This window comes from Hetaerina americana, unplaced genomic scaffold (genome assembly GCF_022747635.1).
Source record: "Hetaerina americana unplaced genomic scaffold, ioHetAmer1.1.p SCAF_41, whole genome shotgun sequence".
In the NCBI taxonomy this organism is placed as follows: Eukaryota; Metazoa; Arthropoda; class Insecta; order Odonata; family Calopterygidae; genus Hetaerina; species Hetaerina americana.
This window is the reverse complement of record NW_027286997.1, coordinates 1,584,767-1,610,551: the sequence shown is the minus strand read 5'-3', so window position 1 is coordinate 1,610,551 and position 25,785 is coordinate 1,584,767. Positions and strand designations below refer to the sequence as shown.

Sequence of the window (25,785 nt, the reverse complement as noted above, 5' to 3'; positions counted from 1 at the left end):
GTGAATAGGAATGACCTTGGAAAACTCAACTGATCAGGAAAATAACCAGACTGGAGACAAGAGTTGATGAAAATAGTATAGTGTGTATATATATATATACATATATATATATACACACATATATATATATATATATATATATATATATATATATATATATATATATATATATATATATATATATATATATATATATACACATATATATGCCTGCATACCCCTGCAGGGAAATATTTGAGTGATGGGGGATTGGAATGCAAAGGAACAGATCGTGATGAGGTGGGGGACTACAGTTTAGGAATGAGGAATGACTGCAGGGGTTAGTCATCACCAACACTTGGTTTAGACACCACATAAGGCACAGGTATACATGGAAAATGCCAGGAGACTCAAAACGGTATCAGTTAGATTATATTCTGGTCAGGCACAGGTTTAGGAAAGGTGTGATTAATTTGCACAGCTTCCCGGGAGCGGGTGCGGACTCTGACCACAAGTTAGTTATTATGAAATCTCAAAATGTATATAATCATTTTTTCATTTTTGAGTGGCATATCTTATATTTTACCATTGTAAAATAATGAGATGAAAAATGTCATATACAAAAATATAATAAAAATTACTTCCTTCAAAAGGAAGAACAAGAATGATGTGTCATCATTTCTATCTAATCTCCTGAAGATGTTTAGCATTGATTGAAAACATATTTTATTTTAGTGTTTTTCAGTATCCATTCTCTTCACACTTTATTAGGCTCAAAACAAAACAAATTATCAGAAAGTACTTGAAAGCACACTGCATTTAATGTACCAGATCTTCAATTAATTGAAATCCATACTTTTGATGTTTGTACACACGCTGATGCACCCCTGTAACATTAATTGATCTGTCCACTGTTCACCATCACTAAATGAGTAGTGAAACACATTATACGTCCAATCTCCTAATGTACTACCTTGTGGATTACTTCTTGGAATGCACTGACCAAAGAACTGAGTTGCACTTTTTCCGATGTTCCCAGGGACAGTCGATGCTCTACCTCAGCCATTTTTATCAAAAGGTGAATCCGAATTTCAGCAGGAAATTCAACTGCCCAGAAAGATGGATAAAATGAGATTAAATGTAAATGAAGACTGAAGTTGCTTATAATAGTTTTGCCAAAAATTTACTTACTGCGGTGAACATATGAATGTATCTCAGTCAAAATGTCTTCCAAGGCAAGCCCCTTCACAGACTTCAAGTATTTCTAAGTTAAGTTAAGAAAAAAGCAAAGATATGAAAGAATAATCAGAAGTGAACAATTCTCGAAGAGAGCTCTGAAATCATGAATCTGTATAAATATTGTTCAGTGTTTTCACCACTAGCCATGGCTAAAGGTACGAGGGTCATCCGGAAAGTAGTACCCGTTCGTGAAATAAAGACACAAAAGTAAATATTAACAAACATAAAAAATTTTATTTGAAAGAGGATACTTTAAACTACTTCTCAACATAATCTCCAAGCAAATTAAGGCATTTGTCATAACGTGTGACAAGTTTCTGTATTCCTGCTGCATAGTCCTTCGCCGCCAGCTCATTGAGATACGCGAGGGACCCATCTTGCACAAATTTTTGCATAATGCAGATGGTGTTTAACAATTTCATGAACAATTGTTCGAGAAACATTGGGAAAATGCTCACAGATGTCATCAATTGTGACGCGCCGATCGTTCCTCACGAATTCGTCAACTGAGCTCACCAGTTGGTCTGTAATGACAGACGGTCTCCCCGAACGCTCATCGTCGTGTGTGTTCCCCCTCCCCATGTTGAAGTTGCGACACCACCGCCGAACAGACGACTCGTCCATTACATTGTCTCCATACACCTCCTTTAATTGGCGATGAATATCACATGGGCGAACGTTTCTTGCATCGAGGAATTTAATCACTGCCCTCACTTCACAACTGGTGGCGTTCTCAATTTTTTTAAACATTGTAAACAATCACAGAAACAACACAGGCAATGCTAGCGTCACGCAACTTGGCTCAGAGAAGGCAGACAAGCCACTGAAGCTATCTGACCTCGTCCAGCGGCTACTCGCGTCGTCAGCACTTCATGCGGCACGAACGGGTACTACTTTCCGGATGACCCTCGTACAATTCAAGTTGACTGATTTCTATACAGTGGAACTGATTCATTAAAATTCATTAGGCTAGCAAGCAAATATTTGCATTGCTTTAATGTTCTCACATTGTGTAAAAAAGCACACATTCGATAGTGGTGTGGTTTTTCATTTTGTTTGCAGTTGAATGAGAACATGAAGAATGGCCATTTATTTTTATCCATCATTGATTCACATGAAATTACAGAACTAGGTAAAATCATGTCACTGATTGGTAGCAGATACAGAAGACAATGACATTTTGGTGATGGTAGGGTGGCACATCAAACCGAGGAGAGTGATATTGGCGATATAGATAGAAACAAATGGAAAATAGGATAAAGGTGAAGGCCCACGTCATATTTCTAAGGAAAATAGGTAATAGTGCCTATAGAAATAAAACATAAAGGTGGATAAAATGTTAGGAACTCAAAATATAGTACTTAAAAAGGAAATGAATCTAATACATGATTTCAGTAGAGAACGTGAAAAGGTAAGATGAAATGGCTATGAGAACAAAGAATGGGTCACAGAATATATACACACATATGGGAAGAATATCTATGAAAGATATGAAAATGGATAAGGTGAATCAAGTGCATCAAGAGACCAGCAGAACTAAGAAAAATATTAATAAAAAAGATATGGACAATCTAGTCAGGTTGTAAATTAAGATATATGAAATAGGAGAGTTGCCAGAAGACTTGTTGAAAGCTATTGCAGCATAAATACCAAAGAGAAATGGTACAATCAAGTGCAAGAACAATCATCCCTTGTTCCACCAAAATAACATTAAGGCCAGGTTTCACACAGTGTACATTAAAGTGAAGGCTAACTTTGACCTCCAGTTAAAGCAAAAATTCAGTTTCATCATAACTAGTTAAGTTGAAAACCAACCATTTAATAGTTCAATGGTTGTGAGTGTCACTCAATCCCGGGAAAGATAGGTGTAAGAAATTTATAATTCACTAAAGGGAAATCTTAATCATTTATAACATCATATTTGTTAGTATTATCCTTCCACCTTGAGTAACGATCGGACACAACAAGACATTGTAAAACCTGGCCTGAGGACCCATCCATTATCCCCTCATGCAGTCAGAATTGATCAGGATGCTCTGCTGCTATAAGAGGGTAATTGGTGCTGAAATCGGCAGTTCTAACTGACTGATGTCATGCAGATTGTATTTTGGATGCACATTGTGGCAGTGACTAATGCTTCATTACACACCTTAAAACATTCCACAGAAATCTCACTAAGAAGCCACACACTGGGTGTACACAAACAGCTACCCATATTCTACCAATGATTATCAAGTGGACATGTAAACAGTTATTACTTTTCTATATTACATTGCTTTTACAAAAGATGTCAGAAAACAGTTCCTTGACCGGTCAATTAGGTCAACAAATGGTGCACAAACCCACTGCCTGTCACCAATTTATCTCCATAAACTGTTCAAAGAACCTTGGCAAGCCCTTAGATTAATGTCATTATGAGGCAAGTTTATAAATAAAATGAATAATGATAGTGAAGATAAGAGGAAAAAGGAAAGGCAATATAAAAACAAGAAAGAGAGAAAGGGAAAGACAGGAGAAGAAAATCAAGAGATGAGAAAGTGTAGGAGGAATTGTAAAGGAAAAACAGAAAAAATTAACCACAGGAAATCAACAAAGGAAACAAATTTGGCAACATAGCATACGGATAGAGCGCAACAGGAGTGGGTGGCTGAGAGGAGGACGATGGAGTCAGGAAACCCTGCCCACTGCGGAATCAATTGGTTTTTGCAAACTCATCTGCTAAGTATTCATACCCCAAATAACTTTAGTCGGCCTCTCAGTCCCTAAGATATTTGAACATAATACTAATCCAAAATCTACAATGCGCACTTTCCTGTTTATATCATAATATTTTGTAAATTCAAAAGCTTTACAAAATTTTCCCTGACTTTTTCAGAGGCTCCAAGAACCAACATACAAACCACCACTATGGGAATAGGCAATGAAATGACCTCCTGGAGAACGACGTAATGCAATGAAAAGGGTAAACAATTAAGCAACATGAGCAGGCTCCTCTTTTCACAGATGGGGATGTGATAATGGCAGACGATAACCTAGGACATCTACTTCTCTCAATGGACTGAAACAAGCCCTTGAAAGATGCTGATGTCACAAATTTTTAAATAACGAGAAGAAACCCAATACATTTCTGCGTGCAAGCAACAAAAAACAGACAAGATGCTGAATATTAGAGCAAGCAGCCTACGTCATTAGATATAATTGTAGGATATGTAAGGAGGAGCTAAACTGAATTCAACAGACTTGAGCAATTAAGAAATTAACTTGAGCTGAGAAGAATATTAATACAGAGGCAATTACCGTGCTCTCAGCTTTACAAACAAGAAAACACTGCATAAAACCTTTCATGCGGAATTTGGCCCTCCATAGATTGGAGAAATAATCATTAGAATACCAGACTAGAGAAGTATATAAAATCAGATGATGCCACTTGGTGAAACTCCTTCAAGATAAGGAGGGAAAAGGGGAAAATACCATGCTATTCCACAAAATATTATGTAATTGGAGATCAGTTTTAACAAAGAAGATCATCATCTGGCATTTCGCACAGAAAATTATATTGTATTGAATATCAAATTATTTTCTCTTCCTCCTTACTCATCATGAAGGAGTGGCACTAAGTAATGCCACCTGCCAATGAAACAACAAACCAATCAAGAGGGGGATCGAGATGGTGAACGGGCTAATGTACTGGCCTCTCACCCAGAAGGCCCGGGTTTATATCCCGGCGGTGTTGAATATTTTTCAGAGGAATCTCGAACCCTACTTGAGGTGCTTTGTGGAGGGCACTTAAGAGTGAGTATGCCGTCCGTCGGATGGGACGTTAAGCTTCGGTTGTCCCCTTGGCGCCTTTCGTAAAGAGTAGGTTTATGCCGACACCAGGTTTCTCTCCACCCTTCATCCTTTCCTGTCCATCCCCTATGGCGCAAATGACCTCAGCTGTCGGTCGCCTCCCCTATATAATACTACTACTACTACCAATCAGGAGCAGCAACGTGGAGGCACGTGTTTGGTGGAAATGGACCATCAAACAAAGGATTGCCGCATTCAACAATATTTCAACAACCATGCTCCATCCCTTGGAGTCTCATGCAGTGACACCCAGGTGCCCAGGACTCTCCCTGCCCACCTCCAAGGCTCCCCACCACCATCTGAACACTTTGCGAATTTGCCATGTTTATTAGCCATATTTGCTATCAAAACTGGTCACAAACAAAATTATATTACATGGAATAGCTAAGTACTTTCTCTTCTTTCCAATACAGGTTAGAGAAGACCAGAAAACTTGGAAACCTTTGACTGGAATTTGATGCTGAAGATTAAAGAATATGCAACTCAAATAAGAGATAAAGGATTCCAAGAAACTATGGGAGATGCGGCAAGATAACTTTTTTGTTTTCTGGAATTTGTCAAGGGATAAACACCCTCAGGGTATAAAACTAGCTTTAACCTTGTGGAGAGTGGCGCATTGTACACAACTACAAATGCCTGAGACATTGCATGCACAGCATTTCGTCACAACATCTTGTGTTCTTTTGAAGCCCCCGGAATTTCCAAGTGTAGGAGGATGCCTCAATAGCTAAACTGGCTAAAGGACTTGGGTGGACATCAAGGGATCCGGGTTTGAATAGCAGTCAACGCGAATGATTTTTATACTCTGAAATTGTTGCATGGCAAAGAGATAACTGAGTACAGTACAATTGGTGTTATCTGAAACTTCGAAACAGGAAAACTCTAGTCACCAGACTTTTTTATATAATATAAATTAATATATTTTTAATGTTGTCATTATTTCTGAGAAATATTTTTACTTCATTACTATTACTTCGGAATAGATTCAAGATGGCAGCCGCTTACCTTACAAGCCAGTGTAGCTCCTGCAATATTTCCCCTAATTCTACGGATAAAGTAATTGATTGCGATTTATGTTCACGCTTTTTTCATTCCAAATGCACTAATCTGAATGATCTCTTTTTGAAAGCCATATTTGAATGCAGAGATATTTTTTGGAAATGTTTTTCCTGTCGTGCCAATAAGCTTCCACTATCTAACATGGCATCCGATATCGACATGCTGAAACAGGAAATGAGCATTTTAAAAGATTCTCTCGCCACGAAAAAGGCTACCACCGTATGTAAGGGTGTATCATTTGCGAAAACCGTAAAAGTCAACCAAGAGAAAGACTTTGCTTCAGATAAATTGACCTCCAATCGGACTAAATTTAGCAGTGACTTGATAGGGCAACAGATGCCGATCTCGAAAAATGTTTGTGTTACTCCCTCAATCACTACCGTGCCACCTCGTATTGCTGACGAGAAAAGTGGTGCAGAAGAACCTTCTGCAGAGGGCGACGATGGATGTTGCTGTGAGCCACCCACAAACGTAGGCGCCGTACATCGCCGATCATCGGAACATCTACGATAGAATGCTCTCTTTCGGGGATCCCTCGTCTCTCTCATCTCCATGTGTGGAACTTCACCTCCGATGCAACAGTTACCCAGTTGGGAAACTATGTAAAAGATGAAATCCTGGAGATTGATACCTCAACAGACCTGGTGATCGAACAACTTAAGGTACCGCGCAGAAATTATACATCGTTTCGGGTATCCATGTGCCAAGATTTTCGCAAAACCCTCAGTAATGCCGCCTTTTGGCCTAAAAATGTGTTGGTGGGTAATTTTTCTTTTTTGAAGCCACGCCTCCCACCAGCGCCGGAAGGATTATCCCGTTATTTGAAGCTCTTGCACATAAACATTCAGTGCATACGTAATAAATTACTGGACCTCGAGGTTCTAGTAAACGAGTACCAACCCCATGTGATCTGTGTCAACGAACATTGGTTAAATGCGAGTGAACTTGAATCTCTTCATGTGCCTGGGTATGTCATCGCTAGTGGCTTTTGCCGAACAGTTCACAAAAATGGTGGTGTTTTAATTCTACTGTCTGAATGTTTTCCCCGTATTCCCATTGGTTACCCATACGAATTTCTCAATGAAGAACAATCATTTGAATGCTGTGTTGCCTGCTTCAAAATGGATACTACTGTTTTTTAAGTGCTGTCTATTTATCGTCACTGGGTGTTCCCCAGGGTTCTGTACTTGGTCCTATTTTATTTTTAATCTATATCAATGATCTCCCAGACAAGCTTAAGTTCATTAAGGGGATAGACCCAATACTGTATGCTGATGGTACAAATATCATTGTGTCAGCCTCCTCAGTAGACAGCTTGACAGAAAGAGCAGCCGAAGTAGCTCAGATTTTCAAAGAATGGTGTCTTCATAACTTTCTAAAACCCAGTATAAATAAGTCCAGCCTGATTTTACTAATAAAAAGAAAGTTTCATCTGCAATCTCAGAAGATGTAGAAGGTGTGAGCATTCCCCAAAATTCCAGTTCCCAATTCCTGGGAGTAGTCCTGCATAGTACCTTGTGAAGGAACAATTTTCAAATTACGTAGAAAGTTAAGCTCCCTATGCTTGCTCATTAGAAATAATTAATATGTTCTATTCTGTAAATGAATAACTGGAATTGCAACTATGCGTCAATTCCGGCTTAAACAATTAATATGTAATTATACTAGTGTATTAGTATATATGTATGTATGTGTGTGTATATATATATATATATATATATATATATATATATATACACTCTTCTAAAATTGTGAAATTTATATCTGACGTGTCCTATATTTGTGTATGTATGACTATGCAACAAATCTCCAGACAAATAAATGTATTATTATTATTACTTTATATTTAATATACGAAGTCCGTTCGAACATCACAAATTTTGGATTTTTGCGGGTTACATATATTTGATTTTCGATATTTTGTGGCGTGGCGTCATGAGAAATAGAGTATATACTTACAATGCAGGTGTATTGTCATGGTGAAGGTGCCAGTCAGAACCAGAATTTGAAACAACACCTTTCATGCAGATATTTTCTGCTAAAATCTCAGAAAGAATAGTGCTTGGAATCCTTAAATTTACTTCTGACTTTCACACTGTCAATCGTGGATATTAATCAATTGAAGCTCGCACGCAATTCAGGGGATCGGCTCTTTCATGGCCTTCCAGAACATGGGTGTTCCACGACACAGATTCCTACAGTTTCGCAACCACTTTTAAAGCATCGTTACCATATTTTAATTTGAGCATCACTCATAGAGCCCTCCCCAAGGGCCATGTCAATCATACCAATAGTTTCTGTGGATGAATGCCAAGTTTGAAACAATACTTTATGCAAATTCACTCACCTAGTTTCTCAGTCATTGTGAATGTGATGGTAAGACAATACATAACCTCACTCAATGGTGTCTCACAACTGAATAAGGAGTCTGAACTTTCACACAGTTGCGGTTAAGTCCCCAGTGATTGGCTACTTTGTTTTGTGAGGTCATGCTGCACATTATCAATATATTCTAAATGGCTGGATACTTTCAAGGGACCTCATATATCACAGAGTAGAGGATGGAAAGACATTGTGCAGTATGGAAATTCTAAGCGCCCAAAGAAAATAGCATGGACATTGAGAAACTGTAGTTAATTTCAGCGATGTAAGAGCTTCCCACTGTAGCAGAAGTTCTAACTGCATCATTTATCAACATATGATCGCCCAAAAACCTCTGCCACTCTCTCTTTTACAGTTTGTGGCGGGTACTGGGGTGGGGGGTGTAGGGGTACCACCCGTAATTGCAAAATAAACCGCATGCATAAGCCACGAATTTATCCAATCCACAAACAAAACATAGAAAACTTTCTTCTATAAACCATCACAACCCACACACATGCAAACACTCAAACTAATAATCTCAAGAAAGAAGATCCTAAGGCCAATAAAAATAATTAAGAAGAAACTCCTATACCGGTATTTCGGTCACACAGGTGACCATCAACGGGGAGAAAATCAAATAGGGCACTTGAACTAAAAAAGAGGAATGTGCACAGGCACCGTCCAAAGTCAAGTGGGTGTTCAGGTCGGGGGGTGAGGTATATATACCTGGAGGGGCAAGGGGGGAGGGGTTAAGTGATGGTCCGTAGGTGGGGGGGAGTTTGTTGAGGTCACGTGGGAAGGAGTGGGGGAAGAGTGGCGGATATTAGGAGGGGGCTGTCTGTTTCTGAAATGACTAACAAAATTAAAAAGTGAACTGTTGATGATGCCTGGTTCATTGTTCATAAGTTTATTCTTGTTTAAGTGTATGTGTAAGCTCTCACAGGCATCGAGTTTATAGTGTTGTATCGGTTTTAATAATGTTAAGTCGTTGGGAGTGATAGAGTGTTCCGTTTCAAAAATGTGTTTGGCGACCGCTGATCTATCGAAACGTCCGTTCTTAAAGTGTCCTATGTGTTCCTTGAATCTGATTTTGGGATTACGTTTGGTCTGTCCAATGTAGGAGAGTTGGCAGTGTGAGCAAGTAATTTCGTAAATACCTGATTTGTCTAACTGTGGTGTTATGTCTTTCGGGTTCCCTAAACACGTAAGAAGAGTGTTACGGTTCGCGTAAGTGACATTGGTACCAATTTGTTTAAAGACCTTATCAAGGCCTCGGGTTAATGTGGGGAAGAAAGGTAATGCGATAAATTTATTATTGTTGTCTTTCCGTTGTGGTAGAAGTGTAGTATGTTTATTGGCAAGTTTTCTTTTTTTGTTTCTAACTAATTTGTCTATAATTTGGGGTGTGTATCCGTTGTTAATGGCTATTTGTTTGATGTTTTCCAACTCTTTGAAATAGCGTTGTTTGTTGAGTGGTGTCGTCAGTAGTCTGTGTATGAGAAAATTAAAAGCTGCCATTTTTTGTTGAAAGGGGTGGTGTGAATCTGCTTTGATGTAGTTGTCGGTGTGGGTCTTTTTTCTAAAAATGTCAAACTCTAAGCCCTCATGGTTTTTAATTACTAGTATGTCCAAGAAAGGCAGTGAGTTATGTTGTTCGACTTCAAAGGTGAATTTTATGGAATTGTGTTTTTTGTTCAGCCGGTCCAAAAAGTCATTTATGTCACACTTGCTGGTGTCAAAAATGGCAAAAATGTCGTCTACGTATCTAAGCCAAATGTTGGGGAAATAGTCAAACGTGTGTTTACAGTCTTTTTCAAAGTAATGTAGGAAGATGTTAGCGACAAAGCAGGAAAGAGGATTTCCCATAGCTGTGCCTTGCGTTTGTTTGTAAAATTTTTGGTTGAATTGAAAGTATGTTATGTCCATGCAAGTTTTAGTAAGAGTAACGTATTCTTTAATTTCAATGGGTGTTATGTCTTTTGTGTGTAGCCAATCTGCGATATTTTCAAGGGCAATATCAATGGGTACGCTCGGGAAGAGTTGTTCCACGTCAAAAGAGACAAGAATCTCATGGGGCTGGATGCGTAGGTGTTTTATGGTGTCGATGAAATTTTTGCTATTCTTGACTCCGAAGGTTTCTTCGGACCCTAATTGTTTGTACTGTTTGGTGAGCCATTTAGCCAATTTGTAGGTGGGGGAATTCAAAGCTGAAATGATAGGTCTCATTTTCTTACCGGCTTTGTGTATTTTGGGTAAAGTGTAGAGTTTAGGCACCATAGGGTTTTCCGTTTTTAAGGTGAAACGTAATTTTTTGTCAATGATTGTAGTACAGTGATTGAGTGCGGTTTTTGTGTCTGTAATCATTTTATTGAGTGGGTTCTTATGTATTTTAATGTATGGGCCTTCTGCGATTGTGTTTTCGGTGCGTTCAATGTAATCAGCTTTGCCGAGTATAACTGTGGTGTTACCTTTGTCAGCCTTAATGTAATACTTACTATTATGATTCTCGATTGTTTGGGGAAAAAAGGAGTTTTTTTATCTATTTGTACTGGATTCTATCTCAAGGCAATAATTGCTCCTATTTACGGATGGTGACCAACCCCCCCCCCCCCCACCACATGCCCTTACGGCAGCTTGCAGGGTATTACGTAGATGTACCGTCCTTAAAAGCCAAGGGCCAGGGCATTTGGGAGTAGGTAATTTTCAAAATAATGAGAAAACAAAAAAAAAGGAGTGAGTGGCCTACAAGCAATTGTGTCAAAGGATACGTGAGTATGCTGATGCAAAATCCTCATTTAACATCCAGTTCACAATGTGTATGATGTCTGACTTTAATGGATGCCCCGTGCACAAATACACATTTTCTTCATTCACTTGGTCGTAGGCCATGTGAGCACTTTGGAGGATGTTCAACACCTTCCTCATGTCACCCTTGGCCAGGGTCAGGAGAGCCTGCTTGCCGTCTTCTGTGGCGTTGACACTGAAACAAACAAATCAAATCACATATTCCACTGCAACTTATGACATGGATACTGGAAATTTGAAGTTTGGCAAAAACAAGCAAAACATCACCACCTACCCTTCTTGCTCAACCACGTAATTGAGCCGAGGCATGATCAGCTCATCAACTAAAGGAGCAAATCGAAATCTTGTACACCTGGACTGCAAGGCAGGGATTATCTTGCTCAAGTAGTTGCATATGATACAGAATCTCACATTGTCCGTGTACTTCTCAATAACTGAAATTAAATCATAATTTCATTCACTTATATGCAACAGCATTAATCCACTTAGAAATATCACACAGAGCAAGAGTTATTGTGGAAAGTTAGCGGATGTGAACTCACTGTGTACTATTCAAAATACATGAGCCGGATATTACAGGCGGACTAATGGAAACCCAAGAACACAGCTTTATGTAAAATTTAAAATCATTCTTCAGGATTCCCTGCTATTGAAGAGTATTCTTATTCATGACAGAAGTCATACAAGAAGATGAAGAACTGGAGGGGCTCAAATTCAAATGTGAGCACTGTCTTTGGGTCTCACCCTGACCAGCCTCTCCCAAAGATGTCATCGGGCCATGAGTGTTCACATCTCATGGGAATGGTGGAACCCAGTTGAACTCGCCCTTCTTGTCAATGGCCCTGCTATGATGTGAGGATCCTATACACTCTACTTGAACTACACAAGCTCAAGACCACATTGAACTAAGCCAGGCAACGGCTATAGATTGCTATGGTGGGCATTTCTAAAGAGTTTGCAGGGGGCAATTTTTTAAAGCAAGGTATTTAAATTATACAGGTTTCCTATACCTTGGCATCCTGTAGATGGCAAAGTTTCGCCTGTTTCGCTGCAGACACCCCCAAAGCCAGGCTGAATTGGAGAATGATTAAAAATTGCTGCTATTTATACACTGCTGCGGTGATGTCAGCACCGATTGGCTGACGTCATTTAGGAGAGGAGTATTGAAATACCAGGGCTTGTAGGCGATCGGGATGGTGCACTGGCTAATGTACAGGCTTCCCACAGAGAGGGCCCTGGTTCAAATCATGGAGACAACTAATGTTTTTCAATGGTATCCAGATCACTACGATGAAGGTGCTTTGTGGAGAGCACTTTGGGTGAATACAACGCCCGTCAGATGGGACGTTAAACCGCGGACCCCTTGGTGCCTTTTGACTAGAGTAAGCAAATGCCGACGCTGGGTTTCTCTCCACCCTTCATCCTTTCCTGTCCAGCCCCAATGGTGCAAATGACCGTAACTGTCAGTCGCCTCCCCTAAATACTACTACTAACTCACCAAGGCCTGTAACACACATTTCCAAGTATTTGGAAAGGTGTAGCCATCTTCCTGTTCCTGGGTCTTATTGTTTCCATGGCTTGATGGAAAATTTTTCGGAAACATTGCTATTCTTCAACCATGATTTTGGGCTGAATTAAGTTAACCAGGCTCTGCCAAGACATTCCACAACAGCCAATTTCTCTTCTTGGCCATTCTTAAGTGCCTGGATGCGTTCCTCAATCCTGCGATGTGCAGCTCCTACGGTTTGTCCTACAAAGTCCTATAACTAGCTTTGCACTCGACCTCACTCATGCCCCCATCAATCGCAGATCCTTCATTTTAATGAGAAGGCCACATAATTTGTTTTCATGCCCAAACCTACGTTGGATGTGATGTTTGGCAAGGACACATGATTCTCCATATAGAATACCCACCCTTGGCCAAAGACTTGAATATTTAAACAGTCATCTTTCCTTCAGAAATTATGTGCATATTCACAAAGAATTTTTCAGTATTTTTCTAATGCACCCAACAATAAAATGGCACATTCTGAATATATTTTATTTTTCACACTTTCATGTTTATACGAAATCCTTTTATGACTTCAAAAGACTTTGAAAGTTGCACAGAATTCTTTGATCGCGCTGATCACCAGAGTAGAGGTCATGGCAGATTGTCAAGACTTTGATCCAAGAAATGGCACCAGCTCTAACTCAGCAGTGAGTTGGTGCAGGTCCATTCCAAGGAAATTCCTCAGCCGTCAGTGACTACACCCCACTCATCTGACACTCTTCCAAAAGTGAACTAATATTTGTGAAACAATGCATTTCGAAAGCAAATTTTTCATGATTTTACCAACATTGTGTCCTTGGGCTCTATTGCCATATGCCTGTTGCCAACACACTATTTTACTGTAGCAACAGTAAACATGGACTTAAAAATGGCATCAAATGAATATAATGCATTATTGTGTTTTTTTCAATCCATACCAGGAGTTTTAAAATAAATTTGAATAACATTAAAATAAAGCATTTTCTATTCTACCTCAGATGTTTTCAGGGTATGCCGGGATCTTATTGCCTCTCAAGACACACACACACACGTCACACTAATCTCCCTCAGTCAATCTCACCCTCTGTTGCATTGTAAAAAGTTAGGCTAGCTAGGGTTTCTTTATGTTATCTTTGGAGTCATGTGCTCATGTCATACCATGCATCATCAACTACAAAATATTTCATGCCATTTTCATTTAACTCTTCCATTGAGGGTTTATTTATAATTTATTCACAGTATTTATTACCTCTCGTTCCCCCAATTATCTGACATCTATTCATAATTATGATCTAATTTCCTTTTCATATTTAATATTTCTGGGAAATGAATTCGTATAATTACACAAAAGTGAAATTATTTAACTTGAAATCCATGGATCAATGTTAACAATAATTAAACATGATGAAACTGAATGCTCAAATGTAATGAAATGGCATTTGCAACAGTAAGAACAAGAAAATACTTTCATTTAATTTATATCAAATGTTTTCTTTGGTTATAAAAGTAACAGGAAAATAGCGCATAATTTTCATTGAAGGACATGAATATATAATATTTATATAATATTATGGAAGAGACTGAGACGTGAAAAGTGACCCAGCAGTGCCACAAAAATGTAATCCAACACAAGCAGGAAAAGCAGCAAACAGAAAATGTATGCAGTGAATGGATGAGTAGATTTCCATTTGAGCAATAGTTAGAAGGTGGAATATGATACATCCAAAGTAGCATTATGGCAGAGTCCGCATTCCCTTGGGAACCCACGACACACATGCCAGAGTATAACAGAAACTTCACTCTGTCACGCAATGCATACATAGTCCACTTCTCTTAAGCAAGGATACAGCAGTCTAATCGAGTCATGCCCTTGGGTATAAATAGGTGAAAAATGAGTGGTTATGCTATAAAATAGGATCACAGTTATAAAGCTTGCACAAAACATGAATGAGGGTGAGGACAAAGTTTTTTCATAGCGTGAGAAACGTTAATGGATTGTAATGCTGCCTAATCTTTTTGCCCTCTGAGAAGTAAAATATAATTACATAAAACTTATATCGTTTTGTGGCTACTTGCCCTCAAATTTGAATGGAGATAATTTAGGTACAAAAAAATATTGATTTTTCAAATGCGTCACACCTTCAGTAGGAGTGCAACACTGTCACTTTGAAAGGGTTGGGGGAGCAAGCAGTTTGTTTAATGTAACCCAGGAAAGGCAAATCCTTTCAGGCACACAATGGTGAAACGGCACTATTTTAAAATTTCCTCAGACCTAAGATTATTTGTCAAGCTAATGGCATCATTAATAAAGAGATATAGAACGTACTACGGCCGAATGAATGGAATGAATATAAAAACCCAAAGCTGTACTCTTATGAGAGTACTCCTATAAGACTACGGCTTTGGGTTTTTATATTCATTCTAATGGCATCATTTTAAGGATTGGCTCCATCAAATTCAAATAGCTTAAGGATTGGAAAAGCAATAAAAGACATTCCTAAAATAACAGACATTCCTGCCTTTTTCACCAGCCAAGCATCGCCCATCCCAACTATCCATTTGCTACCTCTACCTGAGCAGTTTGACCAGGGGAGGACCAGATCCATGAACAACAGATTTTCTTGAGACTTGGTAATTATGTCGCCTCAACTCCCTGACACAAAATTGCCCTTTATGGGCATAAAAATCTAATAGTTGACGATAACAGCATTTCAATAGGGCAAGGAAATGTGACTGATCTGTTAACCCGACAAAGATAGGTAAGCTAGTAACATTCTTATCATGAAGGGTGCAGGTTCAATGCTGCTTGGGTAAAATTTCCTCAACTTAAAGTGTCTTTTAACTTTGTTGCAAAGCCTTATTGGTAGCAGTTTTATACACATGGTTTGTATAATACGTATCGGAAACAGTTTCTGAACAATAGACTTATTCCAGATATTGCTACATTGACTCAAAATCCTTCAAAGTACATCCCTTGAGTATCAAGCCACTCGTGTCTGTGGCTTTTCCACGGCTCGAAGGCTCCCTGGTAGGTGCATTCCAGGAAGAGGCCCTTCAGGTTATGCATACAAGCTTCATTGATGACGGCACTTAGGGTCCCATGTCGGCGGTATCATTTATGGGAGGATTTCACTTTTGGCAATGGGAACTAGTCTGCTGGTGCCAAGTCAGGACTGTAAGGGGTTGGGGAATTGTCGCGATACCGTTGCAGAAGGTCTTTGCAATAAGACACTTGACCCGGCTCTTGTTCGTCCATCCAAATAACTTCGTGACAAGTTTAGCGCATACCTTCAGCAATGTTGAATTTTCTGTGATAATGATGTGCACTGTCATCTTATAAATGCAAATACCAGATGTTATCAAGTACACACTTGTTAATCGATGGCCTGAATTCAGCACTTCACACACATATCAGGAAAAAATTGTTACCAATACTTTTTATACAAACGTTATATATAATTTTCCACCCGGCACATGGTAAATTTGAGTTTAAAAACTAGCTTATATGAAACATGATGGTTCCACTTTGTAAATCTATATTCAGTGAAGTCTTGCTTAACAAGCACCTCTGACAGTAATTTGCAAGACAAGCAAAAAATTGTGCTCAAGAATAACGCTTGGTTGGTGAGTGGCGGGGATAGGCGGACTTGTGGGGCGATTGAGACGGCTGTTGATGCTTCTTGTTTCAGCACAAGTTCCACCAGCATCAAATAGTTCCTAGTGATCACACATTTGTCCCAATTTGAGTTCAGATGTGTTATCTACAATTTTATGAGCACAGTTTAATAATATTCTATGAATAGCTTTAAAAATGTCCCCAAAGAAAAAGTTGCAAGAAGACAGGCAAAAAAGGAACAAAAATAATCGTAGAGAAGTGAAATCATTCAAAAGGCGAGAACAAGGTGTCAGCATCACCAATCTATCATGCACACCGGATACAATTGGTGGACAACACCTACTTGTACTTCCCTTATGAAGTAAGGAAAACATTAAGGGAATGGATGCTTCAAAGGGAGTGACAAGAATATCTAAGGAATGGTTACATATTCTGAATGATGTTTAAAGGTTGCTTCTCATATGCTAAAAGGAAAAGCAATTGCAATGTGATGCCAGTAACGTGAAATCGTGAGGAAGTGAGAGATTTTTGCTGCCCTCATCAAGAGAATGTCAGGATCATCAGGGGATGAAAATGAAGTATTTAAGGCAAGCCATGGTTCAAGGTGGTTCAAGGTGGTTCTAGAAGTTTAAGAGAAGAACCAACATTTACAGCACTGTGAGTCATGGTAAAGCATGTTGCTTTTGTTGACATCGAATCCTAACGCAAGAGCAGCGGTACGTGTCTTAACCTGTTCGTCGCTGCGTGCGACGGCAGCAATGAAGGAGCTGGAGGAACAGCGTGTGAGCGTGAAATTTTGTTTCAAACTTGACATTTGTTCTACGGAGACGTTTGGAGTGATTCAGCAAGCCTTTGTTCAATGAGCTACGAGTCAAAACCAGTGTTTTGAGTGGCACAGTCGTCTTAAATCGGGCAGAACCTCGACAGATGATGGTTCGCAAATGCCGGCGGCCTTCCACTTTGACTGACCCCAACCATGTCAAATTGGTGAACGATTAAGAGCAGGAAAATCGCCGTTTTAACTGTTAGGGAGATAGCCGAGGAAGTGAACATTAGTTTTGGATCCTGTCAGACAATTTTGACAGGGCATGACGCACATCGCATTAACCCTTTGCACTCGGGTGCTTTTTCCTCGATTGCCTTAGTCTACTCGGGATCCAATTTTTTAAATACCCCAAATTAGCTAAGCATGGCACTAGAATGAAAAACTGGAGTTTCTTTTCATATAAACTTATTTTTTTGGATTTTTTGACATAATTATTGATAACTTGATTGATAAACCATAATTTAAACTCTATAAATTTTCATGGTATGATATTTTTGGAAGCATTCACCAACATGAAGACCTGGTTTACATTCACACGTCTCACAGATATATATCATCTCTCTTCTTCCTCCTTAGATTTTTCGGTCAGAGCAAACCGCACAATCTTTATGTTTTTTGTTAGGTGAAGGTGTGATTATATGGAGTTTTCCATCTAAACGTTGCTCTATGTTTGTGGATGGTAATCTAACCCTGGACGTTTGTGCACCATCTCGGAATTCTCCAAAGAGATTGTGTACTAGTTTCCTAACAAATTTCACATGCGAGATCGGTTTTTCATTTTCTCTTCGCTGGCATTCTTTATACAATATAAATGAATTTAAAACACTGACCTGAAGCCCCCAGAAAAACAATTTACGCCGCCATTTTAGAGTTTTCCTCATGAAACAGCTGCTTTCTAATTCTTTGGAATACTTATCCATCGTGAGGAGGGGAAAATCGTTCAGAATGAGCAACTACTAGCTGGTAAAGCATTCGTCCAAAGGGAAGGCATCTGTTGTAAGAGAACCCTCTGCCATTATGGAAAACACCTGCGTTATGCTTCTAGAAACGTAAGTAAACCTCGGAGACTAAGATAAGGAAGGTGTTTTTACCACAGGAGGATGATGCAACCTCAAAAAAGCACGACTCCAGGAAAAGGCCTAAGGTTCGTGTTTTACTATGAATATAATAGATCATATCTTGGACCCTCCTACTCAAGATTCCTGACTATGCAATAGATAGGAAAAGAGCAGGCAGAATGTTTGATGAGACAGCGGACACTAGGAAGAAAAGGAAATGAAAGAGTCAAAACTAGAAAGCAATGAACTAAGGATCAGCTGACTGAGGTAACTTTACATTCTGGCGATCTTTTTCCAGGCACCGATAAACTCTAAAGACATTGCTTTACATTTAGCTGACTTCCAAGTAATGAAAAGCATACAATACAAATGAAAAAGAACTTACAAACACAGTAAATAGATAACAAAAAACATCTGCGTAGGTGGTGGCATCCTTTGGGAGACGGCATTTATGTCAACGATGACATAATGAGTCGATACTATTCATTTATAAAACAAGCCATGCTTTTAATTAAGCTCCAACTTTCCTTTTCCTTTCATGCAGGTGATTACAAGAAAAGTTATTGGAAAAATAGACAAAAAACCCAATTCCCCTCGTGGTGAAACTCCGTGTCGAGTGTGGCTCGACATACGAGCTGCTGCCGTTGCTAACTGTGTCGAGTCACACTCGACATCCGAGTGCAAAAGGTTAAACGTTGTCCCGCAGGTGCTGACAGATGAACAAAGACAAAAACGTGTGGACATTTGTCAGGAACTCCTGGATCAGAGCCAATGCCGACCCAGAGTTTCTTAAAATCATCGTAACCGGCGAAGAAACCTGGGTTTACGGTTATGATGTTGAGACAAAGGCCCAGTCTTCTCAGTGGGAAGGTCCTCATTCTCCGCGACCAAAGAAAGCTCACATGTCCCGGTCCAACGTGAAAGTCATGCTGGTGTGTTTCTTCGATTGGCAAGGGCCGATTCATTACGAATATGTTTCTTAAGGTCAAACCGTCAACAAATATTTCTACTCAGAGGTTATGAAGAGGTTGAGGGTCGCAGTGAGCCGAAAGAGGCCGAACATGTGGAGAAACAATGCGTATCCACCACGATAATGTGCCGGCACTGGTCGTGACAGAGTTTTTCGCCAGAAACAGAACTTCTGTGATCCTGCAACCACCCTACTCTCCAGACATGCCTCAATCAGACTTTTGTTTGCATCCAAAGTTAAAATCAACCTTGAAAGGGCACTGATTCGACTCTATTGCGGGCATTAAACTGGCAGAACTGAAGAGGACGCCTAAGATGGCTTACCAGGCAGGGTTCAAGAGCGAGACGTTGGCAAAGGTGTGTTGTCAGCCAAGACATGTAGTATGAGGGCGACAAGTTCAATTGGGTTGTATCCATTGAAATAAAGTTATACAATCAGTCCCATCTTTTATGGATCACACCTTGTACAAAGAGGGCTCCGTCATAATAAGGCAGTGGGGATGCCCGTCATAAATTTTTTTAATTATAACTCTCTTGCCTTTTTACAAAATTTTGAAGCGTCAGCAATAAAATAGCCTCTCGAGAGCTTTCCAATACAAAGGGAAGAGGCATATTGCTAAATATACACGTAACGATTTATGTGTATATGTATAAACCAGTCGAACTCCAATTAGAATTTCCCGCCATATCATAGTTCCCCTGGAGGTTGCAATTGGTCTTCTTGATAGCTATAGACATCTAGTAAACAGTCATAACCTCAAAATGGCCAAGATGCTATGCATTAATGAGGAGAACAATCAAAGAGCCGCTATTATCATGTATTCACACTGGACGTTTGCCCACTGAAATAGTTTTTCAATGATTAAATTGTTCTCTCTCAATCGCTTCTGAATAGAACTAATAACTTTGCGCTCCCCCGAGTTCTATTCAGAAGCAATTGAGAGAGAACAATTTAATCATTGAAAAGGCGGACAAGGGGAACGAAATGGCAGTGATGAAGAGAGAGGACTACACGGATAAATGTTACGACTTCATTAAGAATAACAAGATAGTAAAGCTTTCATCGGACCCCACTAAAAAATTCCAAGAAATTGTGAAAAAATCGCTTTCCTCCACTCCAACTTTTCTGAAGTCCAGCGAAATTTACAAAGCAACTACTATGAATTCAAGAGCTCCCAACTTTTTCGGCCTCCCAAAATTGCATAAAGTAAACATTCCTATCCGACCAGTCATCTCCAGTGTGAATTCCCCTTCCAGAAAACTCGCGGCGGTGCTGAATTCTAGATTTAGAGAGTTGACTAATTTCCAGCCAAGATATGGAGTGAAGAATACTGTGGCTTTTTGTGAGCAACTTTCCAAAATAAAACCCCCCACCACCAAATATTTTTTAGTGTCTTTTGATGTGGTGAACCTCTTTACCAACATCCCGGCGATGGAAGCAGTCAATGTGGCAAAGAAAGTTTTATCAAATACAGTGACGGACACAAACGTCGTCAGTGACCTAGTGACCCTTGCCAAAGTGTGTGTGGAGCAAAACTATTTTAAATTTAATGGTGATTATTTTAGACAAACAGAAGGTTTAGCCATGGGGTCACCTTTGTCACCGCTCCTAGCCGACCTTTTCATGGACGAGTTCGAACAAAAATTGTTTATGAATAGTTCAGTTAACACAAAAAACATTTACTTCTGGGTCCGCTATGTGGATGACATCTTTGCAAAATGGACTGGCACTGAAAGACAACTGCACAGTTTATTGTCGGTTTTAAATTCTCAGTGTAATAATATGAAGTTTACGTGTGAAAAAGAAAATGAAGGAAAACTAAGTTTTCTGGACGTTACAGTGACTAAAAGGGAAAAAGGATTCGAGTTTCAATTATATTGCAAAACCACCACTGCAGACCATGTAATTCCTGCTGACTCCCACCATCATATATCCCAAAAGTTATCCACATTCCACTTCCTACTGAATAGACTACTTAATATTCCCCTCTCGATAGGAAAATTTAACGAGGTATTGGTGACAATCAAATCTATAGCAACTACAAATGGCTACAGTGAAAAAATGGTGGACAAAGTGCTCGGCAAGAAACGCTCCATAAGAGCCCAACGGCTACTTTACAATTCAGGGAAAACTATTAAGGAAAAACTTAAGTGGGTAAAATTGCCCTATTATGGTGTCCCGTCCGAAAAAATTAGCAAATTGTTCCCGAAAGACAAATTCAGAATTGCTTTCTACAACAAACAAAATTTAAAAATGTTCATAAATAAAACTAAAGATAAAGTTGAGCCACTGGAAAATAGTGGGATATATGAAATGGTTTGCGGGGATTGCAGTGCGAGGTACATCGGGCAGAGTGGTCGAGCGGTGCGGACAAGAATGGAGGAACACAAGAGGTGCTACAAGAAGTGTAACCTAGCCCAATCCCACTTTGCCAAACACCTGTGGGAGGAAAATCACACCAGTGATTTCATCCCCAAAATTCTACATCGTGAAGAAAAAGGGAGGAGGATGGACAAGAAGGAAGAGTTGGAGATCCGGAGAACAATCAAGAAACATCCTTTACTCAATGAAATTCTGTTTGAAAACGCATCACCTCTCCTGGAAGCCTCCCTAGCAATAACAGAAAAACAGAACCTCTAACCCATTCCCCCTAACTCCCATTGACTCCTAACCCGTACCTTTATCCCCATTAGCCATTGACTCAAATTATACCGACCAACGAAATTTTCCCCTTTCTTAACCCACCTTCCAATCCCCCCCCCCCCCGCTCACTAACGCTTTTCCTGGTGTTTCCTACCCTCTCCCACATTCCTTCGTGCCTACCCCCGTACTCCCCTCCCCGCCCCCTCTTCCCACAACTCCCCCACCCTTTCCTGAAGAGGGTATATATACAATGATTGTGACTTTAAACTTTGTACCTGAGGATGACGCCGTAGCGTCGAAACTAGTCGTACCTGAAATAAAGTGGTGGATTGGAACAAAGTTTTTCTTTTTCATTTATTAAAATGAACTTCCACAAAGTTGAGGCTGAAACTATTGAGAAAAATAACGCTACATGGTTTTCCAGACAGACAAAGGCTAAGCTAAACATTAAAATAGGAGGGCAAAAATTGAGTAGGTGGTACCATTTACGAGTCTTGTGAATGTTTTGGACCAAAATGTTCAAAAGAGTAGGGACCTAAGGAGAAGAAATGCGCTAGGGAAAGAGGCTTTCATGAGGAGGAGGGAGTTGAAGACAAGGACGTCGGGTAAGGCTATCAAGAAAAGGCTCGTGAAAAGTTTGATATGGAGCATAGTGATGTACGACATGGAAACATGGTCACTGAAGCAGGAGGATAGGTGTAGATTGGAGGCTATTGAATTGTGGGTGTAGACAAGGATAGAGAAGGTAAAATGGACACAAAGCAAAATTAAGTAAGAATTGCTAGGTGTAGGGGGCAAAGAGAGGGGTTTGTTTGGAGTAGTCCTAAGGCGGCAGGAAATATGGATGAAGGGCGTATTGGCTGACAGTGGGATGTTGAAGAAAGTAATAGAAGGGAGAATGTTAGGCAAACAAGGATAGGGCACGAACAGGATACGGATGCTGGATGGGATGAAGGGAGGCATGAAGTACTCAGAGATGAAGAGGGACTGTAGAGTAGAATGTTGGGTTGTGTTTTGTTAGGTGTCACAAAATATTTATTTGGTAGTTGTGTTCATCCAAAAACCTACCTTAACCGGTAGATTGCCTAATGATGATATACATACCAAAAACACAGTAATCGACCCGGAGGTCGGTTTGGTAGGTGATGGTAGAGTTCACCCAGGACTAAGCCCGACAGTGTATGAAATTCACATATCAGGGCAGGGGGGCCAGTTCCTTTCCCTGTGCCGGTTATGGTTTCCCAGGTAGATCTGGTACCCGAAAAATCACATAGCTTGGGTGGAGCTGCAGGTGCCCAGAGTGCCTTGTCCGGGAATAAAACCCGGGACCCTTCGGTCAGTAGACCAATGCTCTACCCACTGGACTACCGCGACCCACGATATACATACACATATCCATATATTTATCACTTACTCCGTCTGAGAGCATTCTGAGCATCACTGGTCATAGCATCCGCTTCATCCAGAATAATCAGTTTAAAGCCTCCTTTAAATATTGTCCGAGTGCTGGCATAGTTCATTATGACCCCTCGCACTATTCCTATACCACGATCATCTGAAGCATTAAGTTCCAAAACCTGTAATAAACAAGGCTAAGGGCAATAAATAATGCTACCGCGGTGGTCATCTCAGGAAAACATTGCAAAGATTTTTAAAGACAGTGACAGGACAGAAGACACTGAAGAAGACCAATTTAGTTAAAAACAGGAATTTGGAATGCTATGACAATGTTGAAGACAGAAAAGTTAGAAAATATAGAGCAAGAGATGGAACAGGGAAGTATAGATATTTTAGGTCTATGCGAGGTCAAATGAAAGGATGGTGGGGATGATCAGAGTAATATACAGCAGAGGGAACAAGAGCCAGGGAGGGGTTGCCGTAATATTGCTTAATAAGGTAAGACGAATGTAGTCAACATAGAGCAAGCAACAGATTCAAAATATTACTTGTAGAGATTAAAGCAGAACAGAAACAAAATAAGATATAAAAGAAAATGTAAATAGCCTCTTGATAAGATCAACTGCATAAAATTACAAAACCAGACACAACATGCAATGAATTATCATATTTTAATTTAGCTAATAAACAGGGTTCTTTGAAATGTATCACTTACTTAACAACCATGTTTTGCATAAAGCACTAATATTTCATCATTTGAAACAAAAACTGTACTACTGCTATTAACCGAACTTTTGTTACTCAACCAATGAATTTCTTGAGACTGGCACTGTGAATTGGCATTTAAGTAATACGTTCATGAATATGTTAATTGTTACTCTAACATTTTTGTTCCGAGTATTATTACTGTTCTGCGGTATCTGTTTTGGTTCGTGACCAAGCAATGAAAACTAAAGACATCGATTAAAAAATGGAGTAGATATTAAATATATTACCATTCTACTAGGTTTTTACTCACCATAGAGTTTAGCTTACTGGGAGAATACATCTTTTTGGCACACGCCAATATGGTAGAGGTCTTCCCCGTGCCCGGTGGGCCGTAAAAAAGGAGGTGTGGTAATTGCTCATCATTTATAAATTTGTCCACTATAACAAGAATATACCAATTTGATTTCCATAACTTTGACAACGGCTACAGGCAGCTACGATGTAAATAAATACGTACGTGTTCGCACAACATCAGCATGCGATATCAGCTCATCTAGTCCCTTGGGACGATACTTTTCTACCCTTTCATGAAAACGTGAATATAACTATTAGTTAAGGCTTTAAAATGTTTCAATACGTATAGCTTTCGAATCAAAAATGCAAATTACGCCTAAAAATCTGCTATTTTATACGTAAATTTTGGAATATTCAGGCGCGATATGGTTACAGAGAAATATAACAAAAAAATGTACTTTTTCCACTTTACTATGTTCATCATCCAAAACAATTTACTAACTTTAGAAAGACGATTGAAATTATTTCACTAAAACTTCAAAAATGGCACTGTTTTTAAACACTATAGGATGATTTTTTTCACTAAATTGAATTCACGATATAATTTTACTTACAGATTAATTAACCTTTCAAGGCAATAAACAAGCAAAGAAAACCTCAGCATCACATAAAGTAAAGACAACATGGAACTCTTACCAAGGCAGATTGGTTTTGGCTGTTTCCAGTTCGGGCATTTTTACTCTGCTAAAAGAAACTGCCTGTACGTCACCAACACAACATCACCTATGACCAAACTAACCACCGGAAAACGGTTTGCCGCCACAATGTGAAGACACGCAGGTCTTCCTTCATCTGAAAACTACCCATTTCCCCCTATAGATGTCGAGGCTATCTGCTATCTCATAGGTCGATATGCCTATGATTGGTGAAGTAGAGAGAGGCAGTTTCAAATTTGTTTTACCAACAATTATTGAGCAATAGAATTACTCTTTACCATGTTACCTATCACAAAAGTAATTGTTGGGCATACAATTTTTTTAAATATTGTTAATAATATTCATCCGCATGTGTATGCCGACCTATTCAGGGTTAGCACTGGTTACATTGGGCTGTTGACGTTCTGCTAAAGATCTACTGCTGTAATGTACAACGTCGAAGTTCTGTAAAGGATGGATAAAACTGCATTTTTGGTGTTTATTTCTTCAGATAATATTTTTGTGACCTGTATATATTTTGCGGCGTTATATTTTTCTAATTTACTGATGAATTCGTTTCAAACAGCTACATGAGTCAAGGTAACCTTTACTTCTTTGTATTTGCTATAAATACCAATATTAAAATATAAATATATATATTCTAGGTATGATGAGGTGAGAGAGACGTGCTGAATGATCGGGTTTAATCTATTGATACTCATGGCACACTGGGAAATATCTCTACCTGCCA

General features: G+C 39.4%; 1 protein-coding gene across 3 annotated transcripts; it reads right to left on the bottom strand.

Annotated features, from left to right (window-relative positions):
- Positions 1–778: 778 nt before the first annotated feature.
- LOC139692784 (replication factor C subunit 5-like) lies at positions 779–25,159 on the bottom strand. Of its 3 annotated transcripts, XM_071591066.1 has the most exons (9): positions 25,036–25,159; positions 24,563–24,627; positions 24,356–24,483; positions 23,354–23,516; positions 11,570–11,729; positions 11,259–11,470; positions 5,185–5,189; positions 1,171–1,243; positions 779–1,086 (listed from the first exon to the last, which is right to left on the bottom strand). In XM_071591066.1, exons 1-9 carry the CDS (start codon positions 25,071–25,073, stop codon positions 941–943), a joined length of 990 nt encoding a protein of 329 aa, XP_071447167.1. In that variant the 5' UTR covers positions 25,074–25,159; the 3' UTR covers positions 779–940. The 3 variants fall into 3 exon arrangements, with proteins under 3 accessions (XP_071447167.1, XP_071447165.1, XP_071447166.1); XM_071591064.1 differs by lacking the exon at positions 5,185–5,189 and having other exon boundaries at positions 976–1,086; XM_071591065.1 differs by lacking the exon at positions 5,185–5,189 and having other exon boundaries at positions 976–1,086; positions 1,171–1,231.
- Positions 25,160–25,785: the final 626 nt, after the last annotated feature.